Genomic DNA, 20,437 nt, shown 5'->3' with positions numbered 1-20,437 from the left:
TATGATCATGCCTCTGCACTCTAACCTGGGCATCAGAGTGAGACTCTATCTCTAAAAAAAAAAAAAAATCTGGCTGGGTGTGGTGGCTCATGCCTGGAATCCTAGCACTTTGGGAGGCCAAGGCAGGTGAATCGCTTGAGTCCAGGAGTTCAAGAGCAGTGTGGGCAACATGGCGAGACCTTGTGTCTATAAAAAAATACAAAAATTAGCTGGGCGTGGTGGCACGTGCCTGTGGTCCCAGCTACTTGGGAGGCTAAGCTGGGAGGATCACTTGAGCCTGGGAGTTTACAGGTTGCAGTGAGCCAAGAGCCAAGATTGCACCACTGCACTCCGGCCTGGGCAACAGAGTGAGACCCTGTCTCTACAAAAATAATAATTTTTTGGCCAGGCACAGTGGCTCATGCCTGTAATCCCAGCACTGTGGAAGGCCGAAGTGGGTGGATCATCTGAGGTCAGGAGTTCAAGACCAGCCTGGCCAACATGGTGAAACCCCGTCACTACTAAAAATACAAAAATTAGCCGGGCATGGTGGCGCACACCTGTAATCCCAGCTGCTTAGGAGGCCGAGGCAGGAGAATAACTCGAACCCGGGAGGCGGAGGTGGGAGTGAGCAGAAATCGTGCCACTGCACTCCAGCTTGGGCAACAAGAGCAAAACTCCACCTCAAAAAATAATAATAATAATAATAATAATAATAATATTTTAAGAAACTAACTATACTGGACAAAATGGCAATTTGTATACCCAGAGCTTAGAACAATGTTGAGCATATAGTAGAAATGTAATAGATATTTGCTGAATGAATTTCTTTCAGATTAAAATATTCAAAAAAAATACCAAATAAAACACAGAGAGATGGAGTCCAAATCATGTTTCAATTTTCTGAGAATTTAAATCTCCATTCTCTTCTGTTTTCATTGACTATTACAGATCTCCGTGTACCTTTTTTTTTTTTTTTGAGATGGAGTTTCAGGCCGGGCGCGGTGGCTCACGCCTGTAATCCCAGCACTTTGGGAGGCCGAGGCGGGCGGATCACAAGGTCAGGAGATCGAGACCATCCTGGCTAACACAGTGAAACCCCGTCTCTACTAAAAATACAAAAAATTAGCTGGGCGAGGTGGCGGGCGCCTGTAGTCCCAGCTACTCGGGAGGCTGAGGCAGGAGAATGGCGTGAACCCCGGGGGCGGAGCCTGCAGTGAGCCGAGATCGCACCACTGCACTCCGGCCTGGGCGACAGCGAGACTCCGTCTCAAAAAAAAAAAAAAAAAAGATGGTTTTGCTCTTGTTGCCCAGGCTGGAGTGCAGTGGTGCGATCTTGGCTCACCGCAACCTCCACTTCCCGGGGGTTCAAGCGATTCTCCTGCCTCAGCCTCCCGAGTAGCTGGGATTACAGGCATGCGCCACCACGCCCGGCTAATTTTTGTATTTTTAGTAGAGACAGGGTTTCTTCATGTTGGTCAAGCTGTTCTCGAACTCCCGACCTCAGGTGATCAGCCGGCCTCGGCCTCCCAAAGTGCTGGGATTACATGCGTGAGCCACCACGCCCGGCCTCTGTGTACCTTTCTTTGTTCAATCCTTGCATAGCAGGTTTAGTGAATTTTTTAAAATTGCTCTCAACACAATAAAAATATTAGTTAAACATCTACTGGAGACAATAGCATATTTTCTCAATTATCATGTACAAATAGAAAAGAGAATTAAATAAAATTCTCACATGTTCTTCCAAACTCCGTTTTCCCCATTCCCCAATTGCAGTTTTTTTATTTCCCTAATTACAATTTGACTGAGGTTGCAAATAAGCATTGAAGTTAGTAGATCCCAAGTTCCAACTATACTCCTTTTCTCTACTTACTCTGCTAGAAATTATGACAGTAATAACTTATAATTCTTTATTAAAAATAAAACCTATAGGAAAACACTGTAGTAGTATTATAATCTTTTTTTTTTTTTTGAGACGGAGTCTCGCTGTGCCGCCCAGGTTGGAGTGCAGTGGCACGATTTTGGCTCACTGCAACCTCTGCCTCCCGGGTTCACACCATTCTCCTGCCTCAGCCTCCCGAGTAGCTGGGACTACAGGCGCCCGCCACCACGCCTGGCTAATTTTTAGTATTTTTAGTAGAGTCAGGGTTTCACCGTGTTAGCCAGGATGGTCTCGATCTCCTGAACTTGTGATCCGCCCGCCTCGGCCTCCCAAAGTGCTGGAATTACAGGCGTGAGCCACCGCGCCCGGCCATAATCATTCTTAATAAATTATTTTACCAAAGAACATGTCTAGGATGCTCAAGGAAGTGTAGACTGGCAGCTAAAACTTGAACAAAAGGATACTTTTATGGACAAAGACAAGATTAGTCTGGCCCAGTTGTGAGGCAGTCACCATGGCTGTTTTGTCATCCAGTATAGCCACTTTCTCAGAATGAGACCCATTAAGTGCAACCCTATGGTCTTGCAATTCCAGTACATAATGTTCCAGGGGAAATTTCACCTCTGTAAGACATGAAAGATACATAAATGTAATGACAGCAGCCATTCCAGTAGATAATGATGTATTCTTGATCATAAAGGAATGATCAGGAAGCAGACATAAAATAAGAGTATGATCTGCTTCTAATGTTTTTCCTGCTATGATGAATTTCTACATGTAACCATTTGGGGGGAGTATATGAGTTAAAATATATTGCTGGAGGCTGGGTGTGGTGGCTTCACCTGTAATCCCAGCACTTTGGGAGGCCAAGGCGGGCGGATCACCTGAAGTTAGGAGTTCGAGACCAGCCTGGCCAACATGGTGAAACCCCGTCTCTACTAAAAATACCAAAATTAGCCAGGCGTGATGGCGTGTGCCTGTAATCCCAGCTACTCGGGAGGCTGATGCAGGAGAATCGCTTGAACCTGGGAGGTGGAGGTTGCAGTGAGCTGAGATCAAACCATTGCACTCTAGCCTGGGCGACAAAGCATAACTCCGTCTCAAAATAAATAAATAAATAAATAAAAATTAAAAAATATATATAGAGAGAGAGAGAGAGAAAGAAAGAATTGGTTTTGCTTGTATTCTTAAAAACTAGTGAACTGAGTAGCAGGAGGGGTCATCATTAGTAAGAAAAAGATTAATGTTAATGGAGCCAATATATACTTTAAAAGCTCAATGTAACTTTTAGGTCGGGTGCGGTGGTTCACGCCTGTAATCCCAGCACCTTGGGAAGCCGAGGTGGGTGAACCACGAGGTCAGGAGTTCGAGACCAGCCTGGGCAACATGGTGAAACCCCATCTCTACTAAAAATGCAAAAAATTAGCTGGGCGTAGTGGCGGGCTCCTGTAATCCCAGCTACTCGGGAGGCTGCGGCAGGAGAATCGCTTGAACCTGGGAGGCAGAGGTTGCAGTGAGCCGAGATCATGCCACTGCACTCCAGCCTGGGCGACAGAGTGAGAATCCATCTCAAAAAAAAAAAAAAAAAAAAAAGCTCAATGTAACTTTTAGTATCAACAGAATATTAAGCTTTCAGTCGATGAATTGAGTTTCTCAAGAAACAACTTTTGCAAAGATCATTGCAATGATCATTCAGGTCCCTTCTGGTAAAGTGTCTTAACTTGCCCTTCAAAAGCTAGTAAAGCTTTAATTGTTTTATTTATTTAGTTATTTTTAGAGATGAGGTCTCAGCTTGGCACAGTAGCTCACACCTATAATCTCAGCCCTTTGGGAGGGAGGCCAAGGTGGGAGAATCACTTGGGACAAGGAGTTCAAGACCAGCCTGGGTAACATAATGAGATCCCATCTCTAACAAAAAAGAAAAAAAAAAAAAGAGGCCGGGAGTGATGGCTCACGCCTGTAATCCCAGCACTTTGGGAGGCTGAGGCAGATGGATCATGAGGCCAGGAGTTTGAGACCAGCCTGGCCAGCATGGTGAAACCCCGTCTCTACTAAAAATACAAAAAATTAGCTGGGCATGGTGGCGCACACCTGTAATCCCAGCTACTCGGGAGGCTGAGGCAGGAGAATTGCTTGAACCCAGAGGTGGAGGTTGCAGTGAGCCGAGATCATGCCACTGCACTCCAGCCTGGGTGACAGAGAGAGACTACATCTAGAAAAAAAAAAAAAAAAGAGCTTGATATGGTGGCAGGAACCTGTAGTTCCAGCCATTCAGGAGGCTGAGGTGGGAGGATCACTTGAACACAGGAGTTCAATGTTGCAATGAGCCATGATCATGCCACTGTACTACAACCTGGGCAACAGAGTGAGACCCCCCATCTCAAAAAAATAAAAATAAAAAAATAATAAAGATATGGGGATCTTGCTCTGTTGCCTAGATTGGTCTCCAACTTCTGGCCTCAAGCAATCTTCCTGCCTCAGCTTCCAGAGTAGCTGGAATTACAAGTGAGAGCCACCATGCCTGGCTAGTTGTTGTTTTAATAGAGAATTCAGATGCCTATTGGCACCGAAGCTAAGCAGCCTAACTATGCCATTAATATGTTCAAGATATGGGGCTATTTCTGTCTAATATTAGTTAAGTACAGCAATTAACACTTTACCACAAAATCTAAAAACACAAGTATTTTTCATATGTAATGTGGAGTTGCTGATCTTGTCAACAGAAAAGATTTGGGAAATGTGAGTCATAGGAGAAAAAATAAATCACCTTACCTGTCACTCTCCCTTGAACCATTTTTGCAACTTGGTATTTAATATATGTTCCTACTAAGAGATAAATATCATGGGATGGTATAAGAAATATATTCTCCAAAACAAGCAGACGTATTAAGGCTGCTGCCACTTTCTAAAAGAGGGAGGGAAAGAAAAAAAAAACAGTTTCCATGGACGGAATCCTCACAGTCATCTTTCTTGTTAAAAGCTTACTTCTTTTAAACTTCTTTTAAAATTTTTTATAAAGATTTTTTTAAAAGCTTTCCTAATCACAAGTCATAATTTCAGCTAGCCTTAAAAAGTGATTATGAATCTTAATACCTTATTAACTTTCTAAGGTACTCAGACTTAGAACAAAAAAGTCTTCTAAAAGAAAAAAAGTAGGTAAATAAAAAGTCAAGTATGCTGAAATGAGAAAAGGTAAGACTCAATTGTAGACACAGAAATTCTTTTAGCCAACCTCCAATTAACTGACTTGCCAGATTAAGTTACTTTCCACTCTCTGTTGAACACATTGATTTTTATGAAGATTTACCCAATGCAAGGTTGGTAGGCTTCTCTCTAGGAGGTCCACACACTCATGTTCTTGCCATTGAATTAAATGCTTACCAAAAAACATTTGTTTTTCCCAAACCTATTTATGCAAGTTGTGCTTGTAATTATAATCACATTAAAACAAAAACTATAGATGTGAAAAGAGAACTGTTATTTCTATTAAAAATTTAAATGTGTCAAAAAAAGTTAAAGGCAAGCTGCTAATATATACTATCAATTAGGTATAAGTGAGAAATGTAAAATATTAGGGAAAATCCTTTAAAATATAAATTTCTGCACTCAAATTCTTCCTGCATCTAAATTTTTACTTGACTAGAAATTAGGGCCGGGCGTGGTGGCTCACGCCTGTAATCCTAGCACTTTAGGAGGCCGAGACAGGTGGATCACTTGAGGCCAGAAGTTTGAAACCAGCCTGGCCATCATGGTGAAACTCTGTTTCTACTAAAAATACAAAAATTAGTTGGGCATGGTGACACACACCTGTAATCCCAGATATTCGGGAGGCTGAGGCACAAGAATCACTTGAAACCCCCCCACCCCAAAAAAGGAAGAAATTAGAAACTGTAGTTTATTGGAGAAAGTGTATGTAGATTTCAAATCAGTGAACTCATGGTCAAAGAAAGGCCTTGCACCTACATCAAGGATTGGTGAATAAAATGTAGTTATATATTTTAAGAGAAAATGCCAGTCACATTTGTAATTGTAATCAGGCAATAAAATGTTTAAGATAATTGTTTAATGCTTACCTACTTCAAATAACTTTTTCAATTAAATGACCAACTATTGGCCCAAATCACATCAGACTAGAGGGCTTCTACTATAGATAAACATAAAAAACTATATTTTCCATAGGCAAGACTATTAAATGAAAAATTTATAACACTGGCCAGTTGTGTGGGCTCACGCCTGTAATCCCAGCACTTTAGGAGACTGGGGCAGGCAGACTGCTTGAGCTCAGAAGTTTGAGACCAGCCTGGGCAACCTGGTGAAACCCTGTCTGTCTCTACAAAAACAAACAAACAAACAAACAAACAAAAAAAACCAGGGCGGGTAGTGCATTCTTGTAGTACCTGGGCAACAGAGTTAGACCATATCTTGAAAAAACAAGTAAGGAAAATTTATAGCACACAAACTTTTTACCTTATAGAATGGTTCATGAATTCGAACTTTTACAACAGCAGCACCAGTTCTAATCCCAGACACTAAAATCACATCTCCTTGTTTCTCCTCTTTTTCCATCTCAGCTATATATATTGGGGGAGCATATTCTGCTTCGGAGTATTTAAGAATCCTAAAGACATAAAATAAAACGTGTTTCTAGCAGAATTAAATGAAGTGTTCTTCCAAAAGTCCCTAAGAGACTTTAAACATAGTTTCTTCAATGTCTATAGAATGTAAAACACTTTTGGCTGGGCATGGTAGCTCACGCCTGTAATCCTAGCACTTTGGGAGGCCAAGGCGGGCACATCACTTGAGGTCAGGAATTTGAGACCAGCCAGGCCAACATGGCAAAACTCCATCTCTACTAAAAATATAAAAATTAGCCGGGCGTGGTGGCATGCGCCTGTAATTCCAGCTACTTGGGAAGCTGAGACAGGAGAATCACTTGAACCCAGGAGATGGAGGTTGCAGTGAGCCAAGATTGTGCCACTGCACTCCAGCCTGGGTGACAGAGCAAGACTCCGTCTCAAAAAAAAAAAAAAGAAAAAAAAAAGAAAAAGATAAAGGCAAGGCGCAGTGGCTCACGCCTATAATCCCAGCACTTTGGGAGGCAGAGGCGGGTGGATCACTTGAGGTCAGGAGTTTGAGACCACCCTGGCCAATATGGCGAAACCCCGTCTCCACTAAAAATACAAAAATTAGCTGGGCGTGGTGGCAGGCACCTGTAGTCCCAGCTACTCAGGAGACTGAGGCAGGAGAATCGCTTGAACCCAGGAGGTGGAGGCTGTAGTGAGCCGAGATCGTGTCACTGCACTCCAGCCTGAGTGACAGAGCAAGACTCCATCTCAAAAAAAAAAAAAAAAGAAAAGAAAAAGAAAAGGCCAGACACAGTGGCTCACGCTGTAATCCCAGCACTTTGGGAGGCCAAAGTGGGCAGATCAGGAGGTCAGGAGATTGAGAACATCCTGGCTAACACAGTGAAACCCTGTTCTCTACTAAAAATACAACAACAACAACAAAAATTAGCTGGGCGTGGTGGCGGGCTCCTGTAGTCCTAGCTACTTAGGAGGCTGAGGCAGGAGAATGGCGTGAACCCGGGAGGCAGAGGTTGCAGTGAGCCAAGATCACGCCACTGCACTCCAGCCTGGGAGACAGAGCAAGACTCCATCTCGAAAAAAAAAAAAAAAAAAAAGAAAGGGATTTATGAGCCTCTGGCTAAAATTGTGGTGGGAGTAAAACTTGGATCTGAGATCTACTCCTTGGTACTGAAGACAAAATTTCATACTATCATCCTTCTCCCTCTACTCCAGCATGTGCAGGTAGCTTGAACAAAAAGAATTTCCAGAAGATATACCTGGCTCAAATAATTGTGTAGTACTTAGCCCATGAACTCCTCCATAGTAACTCAGATTAAGCGATCATAAAGGTACCTACATCTATGTCATATTTCATTCTATCAAAGACATTTCCTTCAGTAATTTATCAGTTTCAAAAAAGTAGATAGCAGGGTCATCAAAGTCCACACAAATGGTTGCTTGTTCAGCATGCCGCTTAATGGCAGATGTCTTCTTCATAGTCAGATGATTTATGTTTGGTTTCAAGTTTACCTAATTTTGCTAGACAGTTCTTCTCTTGCTGACTCGTTGTCCTGGGCAATGCTCCACTCAAACATCATCCCTGCCAAACTACTAAAAGTATTTCCTGTAGAGCAAGCCAAAAGCAGACAAGATAGGATCACGTATTTAAAAATATTCAGGTATTTACAACAAGAAAGGAAAACCTAACTAGAAAATTACTTTGAAGCCTCTTTCATTAAGAAATAGAAAGCACTATCATTAATGAATTAAAACATATATATGAGAAAGTTCCCTACACAAACAATAAATGATGTTGCTGCACAAGCTGTCTGAAAGTAAAAAGGGCTCAAGCTGATTAACTTCTGGTTGACAATAATTATGCCATGCTCCTTCTGTTCCTTTCTACATAAAGGCCACCTCATGGTTGACAAGGCATCCTTAATCCTGGTCCCCTCCACACAAATTTTTGTAAAAACTTTCCAGCCAGGTGCAATAGCTTGTACCTGTAATCCCAGCACTTTGGGAGGCCAAGGCAGGAGGATCGCTGGAACCCAGGAGTTTGAGACCAACCTGGGCAACATAGTGACACCTGGTCTGTAAAATAAAAACTTAGCCAGGCATGGTGGCCTGCACCTGTAGTCCTAGCTACTCAGGAGGTTGAGGTAGGAGGATTGCTTGAGCCTGGGAGGTCAAGGCTGCAGTGAGCCATGCTTGTGTCACCGCACTCCAGCCTGAGTGACAGACTCTGTATCCAAAAAAAAAAAAAAAAAGCTTCCAGAATTCCCGAATAGTTCATTTTTCAGATTAAAAAAACAAATCACTCAAGTAATTAACAAAGAAAGTGGCAATACATTATAATTTTTTTTTAATTAACCATGGGAAACTTGGCCTCACAGGATACTTCAACCTCGGCCTCCCAAAGTGCTAGAATTAGAAGCATGAGCCACCACGTCCCACCTAAATTTTTTTTTTTACTACCTAAGTGTTTTTTAATACCTCATTATAGCATTAATATAGTATACAGTATTAAAAGCATTAAAGATTAGATCAAGATTGTAACTTTTTTACAGATTTACATTTAATTCTCCTGGTCTATAGAAAGTGGATTGATCAAACAGAGCTAGCAATAAATTCCAAAAAGTGTTCTTAATTGTTGATCTAGGGCCCATCAACAGAAGCTCAGTGGTAGATTTGGGTATCTAAGAAAAGTTCGGAGGCCAGTGCGGTGGCTCATGCCTGTAATCCCAACACTTTGGGAGGCCGAGGAAGGCAGATCACTTGAGGCCAGGAGTTCGAGACCAGCCTGGTCAACATGGTGAAACCCGTCTCTATTAAAAATACAAACATTAATGGGTGTGGTGGCGCGTGCCTGTATTCCCAGCTACTTGGGAGGCTGAGGCACAAGAATCGCCTGAACCGGGAGGGCAGAGGTTGCAGTGAGCCAAGATCACACCACTGCACTTGAGCCTAGGCAACAGAGCGAGACTCCATCTCAAAAAAAAAAAAGAAAGTGGCCAGGCGTGGTGGCTCACGCCTGTAATCCCAGCACTTTGGGAGGCCAAGGCGGGTGGATCACCTGAGGTCAGGAGTTCAAGACCAGCTTGACCAACATGGTGAAACCCCATCTCTACTAAAAATACAAAATTAGCCGGGAGTGGTGGCGCAGGCCTGTAATCCCAGCTACCCAGGAGGCTGAAGCAGGAGAACTGCTTGAACTCAGGAGGCAGAGGTTGCAGTGAGCCAAGATCATGCCATTGTACTCCAGCCTGGGCAACAAAAGCAAAACTCTGTTCCCCTTCCCCTGCCCAAGAAAGGAAAAGTTCTGAGATAACTAACAATAGCAGGAATATTTTATGAAAACGTGTAGTTAATACATTAAATTATACTCAGAATTATTATTCATCTATGAGCTCCAAATGAGAAAATAGATATTACTTCTAATCTACTTTTGCCACTCAAGTTTTTGTTTCCAAGTGCTAAACATAAACAGATATTACTTTATTTTAGGTAATTTTGTTGAATCCTCTGAAGTTCTTTACCTTCAGCATCCAATGCCCTCACCATCAGTTCCAGTGGCGAATCATCTACATAAAGTTCCCGGGCCCGAGATACAATTTCAATGCTGTTTATCACATCAACCTTAACATCACAGCGTAGCTCATGGTCAGTCACTACAATGAACCCAAAAACTGAGTATTTAATTCAATAGGTCATGAATCTATTAAATGTCTCAAATACTCAAAACTGTATTCTAAAGATTATGAAAAAGTAAGACTATGACTGCTGCTTTTACCTATGGAAGAAAATAGCATAATAACAAGATATAAGAGCCTTTCTTTATAACAAGAGGCACTAGACCAGAGATTCCAAAACACTGATCTATGATGTTTCTACTCATCCATGGAAAAATAAGAAAAATAAAAATGTTAATATTTTTCTCCAAATTCTTCAAGATCTTGATAACAAATAAAAATTTTAAAATAGCGAATAATAGGCCATGCATGGTGGCTCATGCCTGGAATCCCAGCACTTTGGGAGGCTGAGGTGGGCAGATCACAAGGTCAGGAGATCAAGACCATCCTGGCTAACACGGTGAAACCCCGTCTCTACTAAAAATACAAAAAAATTATCCTGGCGTGGTGGCGGGCACCTGTAGTCCCAGCTACTCGGAAGGTTGAGGCAGGAGAAGGTGTGAACCCAGGAGACAGAGGTTGTAGGGAGTCGAGATCACGCCACTGCACTCAAACCTGTGCGACAGAGTGAGACTCTGTCTCAAAAATAAATAAATAAATAAAAAATAAAAAGTGAATAATAAAATAAAGTAGTCATATTAAAGGATTATACTTTATTCTACGTCTTACTTTTAAAATGGTAAAAAATTTTCTTTTATGAAATAATGGTGTTAGTAGATTTTTTAAAATGTATTTATTTAGGAAAGTAAAACGGTGGCAACTGTAAGTCAGTCCTATCAATAAACTTCTCTGTCTCTTTCTGTCTTCCTTTCTTTCAGTTATTTTTTCTTGTGGGCCATGAGATTAAAAAGCCTGGGAACCACCGTATTAGATCTAGCTAGAGTCCCAGTCCAACCAGAGTTCTAGTCAATATACCCATAATGAAATTCAGAAACACTAATTGAAACAGTACAGAATAAAATGAGAATGAAATAAAAATTGTTTTGTACCACTATATTTTAACAGCACTCTTTCCTACCACATTTGCCATGTATTTGAGAACTGTCTATATAGCTGTTCCATTCTACTATTGTAACATTTAGTTTTAGCTTCATCCAAAAAAACCAAAAAGCAAAGTTACGACCACTTTCCAATGACCCCAAATTACCAGTAAACATCAGGGATAAACTCTGTCCCTAACCATAGATCTGCTTTTAAGGAATTTTAAAATCAAAGGAGAGGCCGGGTGCAGTGGCTCACGCCTCTAATCCCAGCACGTTGGGAGGCTGAGGCAGGGTAGGTGGATCACCTGAGGTCAGGAGTTTGAGACTAGCCTGGCCAACATGGTGAAACTCCGTCTCTATTAAAATACAAAAATTAGCCGGGCATGGTGGTGCTCGCCTGTAGTCCCAGCTACTCAGGAGGCTGAGGCAAAAGAATTGCTTGAACCCAGGAGGCAGAGGTTACAGTGAGCTGAAATCATGCTACTGCACTCCAGCCTGGGTGACAGAGTGAGACTCTGTCTCAAAAAAACAAAAAATTAAAAATTAAACATTGGCTGGGCATGATGGCTCACGCCTGTAATCCCAGCACTTTGGGAGGCCAAGGCGGTCAGACTGCCTGAGGTCAGGAGTTCAAGACCAGTCTGGCCAACATGATGAAACACCATCTCTACTAAAAATACAAAAATTAGCCAGGCGTGGTGGTGCACGCCTGTAGTCCCAGCTACTCGGGAGGCTGAGGCAGGAGAATTGCTTGAACCTGGGAGGCAGAGGTTGCAGTAAGCCAAGATTGTGCCACTGCACTCCAGCCTGGGTGACAGAGCGAGATTCCGTCTACAAAAAAAAAAATTAAACATTGAAAAAAAAATCAAAGGAGAATGTTAATAGGATAATACAGGTAAATGGCCCTCAACAAGGGCTAAGATGCAATAAAGTATGCTTATTTCAGGAAATGGCATGCTTCCTTTCAACAGAAACATTAAAAATTGAATTACTCATCCTGAAATTACTTTATATAGACAACAGAATTGAACAAATAAGTAAATACGTCATAGATAATGAAAGTCACTTTTCTCCCTGTCAGAGAAAGAAGTTACAATAAGCAAGGTGGGAAGGCTAGAATAAACCCTAAGGTGCAAGATTAGAATTGAAGATACCAGTATGAGCTCATGTTTATTTTAATATCTATGCAGATAGATATAGAAATAAGTGTAGACATATGTGTATACAGGAGTTAGCATATATACATATATTTCCTAGTTATGTTGCTGAGAGGGCCTAGAAGCAGTGGATACACCAGTAGCAACAAGCACACTGGCACCCAGATCTTGGTTTCTAAATATAATTCTTGTTGTTGTTGAGATGGAGTCTTGCTACGTTACCCAGGCTAGTCTAGAACACCTGGCCTCAAGCGATCCTCCTACCTCAGCCTCCCAAACCGCTGAGATTACAGGCACTAAATATAATTCTTTAATATAAAGAACCAGGACTCCTTGAAGAAATGGCTAAGATGACCCTGGCCCATCTCATAGAACTAAAAAGTAAGAAAGCACAATCAATCAATCAATCACAAAAATTAAAGAAAAGATAAGGACAAAGGACATAGGAGCCAACCTGAAAGAGCCCCCAGTGGCCAAAGCTGGAAAAACCTGAATAACAGAATAAATTATAACATTGAAATATAGCCCCCAAATTAAATAAATACTCATGAACCCATACTGACATAAATAATTGAATAAATTAACTGGGAAGAAGTTGTTTGTAAGATGTAAGACATCTTTCTTTCAGAAGAATACTAGTTAATAAGTATGGAATATATGAAGGAAATCCCTTAAGCCCAGGAGTTCAAGATCAGCCTGGGCAACATAGTGAGACCTCATATCTACAAATAATAAAAAGAATCTAGCCAGGTATGGTGGCACACATCTATGGTTCCAGCTCCGTGGGAGGCTGAGGTGGAAGAATCGCTTGAGCCTGGGTGGTCAAGGCTGCAGTGAGCTGAGTCCATGCCACTGCAAGAGCAAGATCCCATCCCCCCTCCGCCCCCCCAAAAAAAGAGCATCACAGTACTAAGATTCATGGATAAACACTAAAATCAGTGGGTAAAGCTTCAAGGAGAAACAGGATACATGAAAGTATCTCCCTCAAATATTTATTAGTTATTGCAGTGGTTAATACATGTGCACAAATCCTTTGGCACTCCTCCTTCCAAGAGGCAAAGGTCAGTTCTCCTTCCTTTATTTTTGTTTTGCTTTTTTAAAAACAGGGTCTCACTCTGTCACCGAGGCTGGAGAGCAGTGGCACAATCATAGCTCACTGCAGCCTCGAACTCCTGGGCTCAAGTGATCCTCCCACCTCAGCCTCCTGAGTGGTTGGGATTATAGGCGCATGCCACCGCACCTGGCTAATTTTTAATTTTTTAGTTTTTTGTAGAGACAGGGTCTCACTTTGTTGTCCAGGCCAATTCCCCTTCCTTTAAATTGTGGGCTAGGCTTCATGACCCCTTTTAATGAATAGCATATACAAAGGGGAAAATGGTAGCTTTACAGTGGAGAAACCTGACAGGTACCACCACCTTAACCAAGTGATCAAGGTTACCACCACCAGTGATAAATCATACTGATATCATGAACCCCATGAAATAATGCAATGGGAAGGGCCCTTCAATTCTATGTGGGTTTTTTCCCTGAAAATCATAACCCCAGGCTAATCATGAGAAAACATTAGACAAACCCAAATTGAGAAACATTCTATATACAACATCTGACCAGTACTTTTTTTTTTCCTTTAAACAAGGTCTCTGGAGTGCAGCAGTTTGATCATGGCTCACTGCAGCCTCAAACTCCTGGACTCAAGCAATCCTCCAGCCTTGGCCTCCTGAGTAGCTGGGGTTACAGGCACGTACCATCATGCCTGGCTAATTTTTTCTTTTTTTTTTTTAGTAGAGACTTGGTCTTGCTAATGTTGCCCAGGCTGGTCTTGAACTCCTGGGCTCAAGTGTTCCTCCTGCCTCAGCCTCTCAGAGTGCTGGGATTACAGGCCTCCGGAGTTAGTGCCCTTGGCCCAACACTGTTTGTTTGTTTGTTTGTCTTTGAGACAAAGTCTCTCTCTGTCGCAATGCAGTGGTGCAATCCAACTCACTGCAACCTCTGCCTCTGGGGTTCTGGGGTTCAAGCAATCCTCGTGCCTCAGCCTCCAGAGTAGCTGGGATTACAGGTACACACCACCATGCCTGGCTAATTTTTTGTATTTTTAGTAGAGATGGGGTTTCACCATATTGGCAAGCCTGGTCTCAAACTCCTGACCTCATGATCCACCCGCCTCGGCCTCCCAAAGTGCTGGGATTACAGAGGTGAGCCACCGTGCCTGGCCACCCAACACTCTGTAAGTGTCAAGGCCAGGCACGGTGGCTCACACCTGTAATCCCAGCACTCTGGGGGGCCGAGGTGGGTGGATCACTAGGTCAGGAGTTCGAGACCAGCCCGGCCAACATGGCCAACATGGCGAAACCCTGTCTCTATTAAAATACAAAAAATTAGCCAGGCATGGTGGTGCGTGCCTGTAATCCCAGCTACTCAGGAGGCTGAGGCAGGAGAATCGCTTGAACCCGGGAGACGGAGGTTGCAGTCAGCCGAGATTGCACCATTGCACTCCAGCCTGGGCGACAGAGCAAGACTCGGTCTCAGAAAAAAAAAAAAAGCATCAAAAGTGACTAAAAGGCTGAACATGGTGACACCCCATCTTTACAAAACTTAGCTGGGCATGGTGGCGTGTGCCTGCAGTCCCAGCTACTGGGGAGGTTAGGGTGGGCAGATCACTTGATACCGGGAAGCAAAGGTTGCAGTGAGCCCAGATAGTGCCAGTGCACTCCAGCCTTGGTGACAGAGAGAGACTCTGTCTCAAGAGAAAAAAGTGACTGAGAAACTCACAGATTGGAGGAGACAAAGGAAACATGACAATTTGGTTTAGCAATGTGTATCTTTAATTGAATCCTAGAGAAGATTAGTGAAACATTAGAGCAAACTAGGTAAAGGGTATATGGGAACTTTCTGTATTATCTTTACATCTCTTTTGTAAATCTAAAATCATTTTTAAATTAAAAAGTTTTAAAATTAAGTTAGCCTTCTACTTGATTAACATTTAACTGACAAACAGAACCCCAAGTTAAAATAATTAAAGACAAAGACATGGGGGTCTATGAACAAAAAACAACAAGGTAAGTTGAAATCTCACAGGATCTGCTGGTAGAATTACCACTAAGGAAGTGTTTCAGGATGGTGAAGGAAGGAAGGAAGGGAGGGATGGTAATCTTAGGTAATCCGTAACTTGATAATCAGGCACTGAGTAATCTAGCACTTGTCAAATGAGAAATTAAAGCCCCCTTTTCAGTAGAGAAATGTGTAGCACAAGGGCAAACAGAAGCAGCTGTGACCTTACATAAAAAAGGAAAAGCCTTGTGCACACAATGCTTACTCATCTGACTACTTCAACAGCAGAAAACTTTTCTTTTTTTTTTTTTTTTTTTCCTGAGAAGGAGTTTTGCTCTTGTCGCCCAGGCTGGAGTGCAATGATGCCATTTAGGCTCACTGCAACCTCCACCTCCCGGGTTCAAGTGATTCTCCTGCCTCAGCCTCCCAAGTAGCTGGAATTACAGGTGCCCATCACCACGCCCAGCTAATTTTTGTATTTTTAGTAGAGACGGGGTTTCACCATGTTGGCCAGGCTGGTCTCGACCTCCTGACCTCAGGTGATCCACCTGCCTTGGCCTCTCAAAGTGCTGGGATTACAGGCGTGAGCCACCGTGCCCAGCCTAGAAAACTTTTCAATATAAGGCCATTGACCATAAAGAAAAAAAACTGCCCAGTACAATGGCCCAAGCCTATAAGCTCAACACTTTGGGAAGCTGAGGCAGGATTGCTTGAGCCCAGGAGTTCAAGACCAGCCTGAGCAACCCCACTACCATAGTCTTACAAAAAATAAAAAAACTAGCCAGGCCTGGTGGTGCCCCCCTTTAGTCCCAGCTACTCAGGAGGCTGAAGTAGGGGGATCACTTGAGCCCAGGAGGTCATAGCTGCAATGAGCCATGTTTGTGCCACTGAACTCCAGCCTGGGTGACAGAGTGAAACCCTGTCCCCAAAAATAAAAATAAATAATAAATAAATGAAATTATTTTGGATGATTTACAAGTAAATTTAGAATGAGTAGGAGAAATATCAAACATTTAACTTTTAAAGTGAAGAGAATACAACTTTATTAAATAATATAACGGATATTTTTATTTACAGGTCCACATTACCACAGGTACACTTCAGTTGTCCAAACCAGTTCTTCATCTGCCCTGTGAACTTTTTCACCTAAAATTATGCTCTCAGCCGGGTGTGGTGGCTCATGGCTATAATCCCAGCACTTTGAGAGGCCAAGGTGGGTGGACTGCTTAACTCCAGGAGTTTGAGACCAGCCTAGGCAACATGGCGAAACCCCCACCTCTATAAAAATTACAAAAATTTAGCGGGGCAAGGCCAGGTGTGGTGGCTCACGCCTGTAATCCCAGCACTTTGGGAGGCTGAGGCGGGCAGATCACCTGAGGTTGGGAGTTCGAGATGAGCCTGACCAACATGGAGAAACCACATCTCTACTAAAAATACAAAATTAGCTGGGAATGGTGGCACATGTCTGTAATCCCAGCTACTCGGGAGGCTGAGGCAGGATAATCGCTTGAACCCGGGAGGCAGAGGTTGCGGTGAGCGGAGATCACGTCATTGCACTTAAGTCTCTCACCTCAAGTCTATCCATCATCTTTGTCATGACCACTTTCTTTACTACACTATCACCAAAACCATCATAAACAAAATTTTATAATAAGCACTTAAGGCCGGGTGCGGTGGCTCACGCCTGTAATCCCAGCACTTTGGGGGGCCGAGGCGGGTGGATCACTTAAGGTCAGGAGTTCAAGACTAGCCTGGCCGACATGGTGAAACACCATCTCTACTAAAAATACAAAAATTAGCCAGGTGTGGTGGCGCATGCCTGTAGTCCCAGCTACTCAAGAGGCTGAGGCAGGAGAATTGCTTGAACCCAGGAGGTGGAGGTTGCAGCGAGCCAAGATCGTGCCATTGCACTCCAGCCTGGATAACACAGCAAGACTCCATCTCAAAAAAAAAAAAAAAAAAAAGGACTTAAATGCCAATGGCAAGCTTACATCTTTTTACCTTTATATATGCCTTATAAAGTAGGCAACTCAATAAATATCTGTCCAAGGAATTAATGAACAATTTCTCTTAGGCATGCACTTCTCTTTCAAAATGCCCAATCCCACCCCTTTCCTACTACTTGCTCCCATTCAGATGCTCCTAGTAGGACACCAAGACTGGCCCTTACCACTGGGAATCTCATCTATGTACACAATTGTATTAATAGTAAAATTGGGAAAGTTGATTTAAGGATACTTAACTTTGGAAAATTGGTCACAAGTCAGATGAAGTTAAGCTGAGAGCAAGATTTGACATTTTTCCTAGTACTTCTGTGAATTTTTTTATATCAGAATGAATTTGTGTAGTTAAAAATGATTACATTTTAAAAATCGCATATGTGACCAAATCAATGTTTTTTGTTTTTTCTGACTTTCGTATCCTTCTCTATCCTTTTTAGCTACCCTGCATGACATGGTCTTCAAAGATTCTTATGTTTGAGAATATCATACCATATTTCATTGATTCTTAGACACTCGTTTTTTATCTTTTAACATCTCTGCAATTGGGATTTATCTTATAATTGATGACATCTTACAAGTCCTCTCAGCCAGGCAGCAGTCAAGATATGGTTGTCATTGACTGCACATGTGAGAACATTAAGAGGGCCAGTAACAAAATTTGTAGAATAGGTGTTAGTAGTTGGAAAAAAATCTGGTGAAAAATAGTAGAGGACTCTTATTCCCTAGGAACCAAAAGGTTAAAGGGAGTGGGGGAAAAGTGATGACTCAGCTGTACTAGGAAATTTTCCAAAGCTGGAAACAAAAACAGATTAGTTCTATCTAATTGCAAAGCCCACTTAAGAATAGGTTTTAGGTGGTTTTTAAAAATTCTTTAATTTATTTATTATTATTGTTTTGTAGCGATGGAGTCTCACTGTGTTGCGCAGGCCAGGCAGGATGCAGTGAGCTACTGTCGTGCCATTGCACTACAACCTGTGCAACAAAGCAAGACCCTGTCTCTAAAAAAAGAGAAAATGCTGTCCGGGCACGGTGGCTCACACCTATAATCCCAGCACTTTGGGAGGCTGAGGCAGGTAGATCACCTGAGGTCAGGAGTTTGAGACCAGCCTGACCAACATGGAGAAACCCCCTTTCTACTAAAAATACAAAAATTAGCCAGGCGTGGTGGCAGTGCGCCTGTAATCCCAGCTACTCAGGAGGCTGAGCCAGGAGAATCGCTTGAACCTGGGAGACAGAGGTTGCAGTGAGCCAAGATCGCGCCACTGCACTCCAGCCTGGGCAACAAAAGCGAAACTCCGTCTCAAAAAAAAAAAAAAAAAGAAAGAAAGAAAAAATGAAAATCCTGCCTAATACTCTTCATTTTTTTTATTTTATTTTATTTTATTTTATTTTGTTTTATTGAGATGGAGACTCCCTGTGTCGCCCACGCTGGAGTGCAGTGGCACAATCTTGGCTCACTGCAACCTGTGTCTCCCGGGTTCAAGCGATTCTCCTGCCTCAGCCTCCCTGAGTAGCTGGGACTACAGGTGTGCGCCACCACGCCTGGCTAATTTTTCTGTATTTTTAGTAGAGACAAGGTTTTACCATGTTGGCCAGGCTGGTCTCAAATTCCCCACCTCAGGTGATCCACCCACCTCGGCCTCCCAAAGTGGGGGGATTACAGGCGCGAGCCACCGCCCCCAGCCATAATTTTTTTTTTTTTTTTTGTAGAGATAGGTCTCACTATGTTACCCAGACTGTTCTTAAACTCCTGAGCTCAAGCAATCTTTCCGCCTCAGCCTCCCAAAGTGCTGGGATTAAAGGCGTGAGCCACTGCAGCCAGCTAGGAATCATTTATTCTCCCTTTAATCATTTGAAGCCAACACCATTTGTGTTAACTATCTATACAAAATACCAGATTATTCTACCCCAGAAGAAGTGATACATAGTGTTTTTGCTCTCAACATACCTATTTCTCGAGCAAGAATAATACTGCTGAGGCGTATCGGTTGCGTAGATTCAGCAATGAGTACAGCTTTTTGGGAACACAAGGTGCCATTTTCATATAAAGGCTCAACAGTAACTGCATCATGATGGGTGGAATGCCTGCCAGAACAAAATTCTTAAGAGTGTGAAATAGGTGGGTTAAAATTAACTTTTAGTGGAACATAGATTCTCACTCTTCTTCCATGTTACATACTACCAGGTATATGTAAATGACACTTTTTAAAGCAGGAACATTGCTTAGGGATGCGATAATTAAACTGAGAGATTGATGAGAACTTTCCCAATGATCCCTTGAACAAAGTCTCAGAAATATCCCTCCCTCAATTTTTTTTAAAAGATTTTTATATTCTTCCCTCAGTATGCAGAAATAGGACTGATGTGTTTCTAGTAATGAGAGGGGACTTTCTCATACTCTGAGGAAAGTTTCCTTCAATCCTAGAAACCAGGCTTCTGATATCTAGGATGGAAAAGGTGCCTAAATTATGAGGTGTGAGTCCAACTCAAAATACCAAAAACATTCATAAATATTTTTATTCTTATTTATTATTATGTTTTTGAGACCGAGTCACTTTGTTGCCCAAGCTGAAGTGCAGCAGGGCGATCTCAGCTCACTGCAACATTCGCCTCCAGGGTTCAAGCGATTCTCCTGCCTCAGCCTCTCGAGTAGCTGAGATTACAGGTGTCTGCCACTATGCCCGACTAATTTTTGTATTTTTAGTAGGGATGGGCTTTCATCATGTTGGCCAGGCTGGTCTTGAACTCCTGACTTCAAGTGATCTGCCTGCCCCGGCCTCCCAAAGTGCTGGGATTACAGGCATGAGCCACCATGCCTGGCCTCATTAATATTTTTGGAGTGATAGAAGAAATGGCTTTCAATGCTGGAAAGATGCCTTGCATCACCCTCACGGTCAGGAAACACACACGTCACACTGGATCATCTTACAAGCTCACTTTCCTTATACTTCCTCATAAAATGAGAGGTGAATTTATACTCGGAACAAACCTCATTGCTTCTCCTAGGAGATGGCAAAGGGGTATCTACTCCATCTAGGATGAATGCACTGGCATCCTGAAGCTCACTTCGGTTAGGTTCTCTCATACCTTAGGCAACCACATAACCCATCATTGGGTCCTCTCACACC

The 20,437-nt window shown here is 42.6% G+C and overlaps 1 protein-coding gene across 7 annotated transcripts in view; it reads right to left on the bottom strand.

Annotated features, from left to right (window-relative positions):
• The window catches only part of NUP210L (nucleoporin 210 like), a 161,092-nt gene that overhangs the window by 139,575 nt on the left and 1,080 nt on the right, over nucleotides 1–20,437 (bottom strand). For all 7 annotated transcript variants that reach the window (XR_010158103.1, XR_010158104.1, XM_001144608.6 and 4 more), the window contains exons 2-7: nucleotides 19,258–19,394; nucleotides 9,966–10,097; nucleotides 7,957–8,050; nucleotides 6,329–6,479; nucleotides 4,634–4,766; nucleotides 2,326–2,484 (exon numbers count right to left, since the gene is read on the bottom strand). Coding sequence is in view for 5 of the 7 variants with exons in the window: in XM_001144608.6 (XP_001144608.4) it covers nucleotides 2,326–2,484; nucleotides 4,634–4,766; nucleotides 6,329–6,479; nucleotides 7,957–8,050; nucleotides 9,966–10,097; nucleotides 19,258–19,394 (806 nt within the window). In the remaining 2 variants the exon portion in view is untranslated. The remainder of the gene's footprint in view (nucleotides 1–2,325; nucleotides 2,485–4,633; nucleotides 4,767–6,328; nucleotides 6,480–7,956; nucleotides 8,051–9,965; nucleotides 10,098–19,257; nucleotides 19,395–20,437) is intronic.

Source organism: Pan troglodytes, chromosome 1 (genome assembly GCF_028858775.2).
Source record: "Pan troglodytes isolate AG18354 chromosome 1, NHGRI_mPanTro3-v2.0_pri, whole genome shotgun sequence".
Taxonomy (NCBI): Eukaryota; Metazoa; Chordata; class Mammalia; order Primates; family Hominidae; genus Pan; species Pan troglodytes.
The sequence above is the reverse complement of the archived record's forward strand: the minus strand, read 5'-3'. Positions and strand labels throughout refer to the sequence as shown.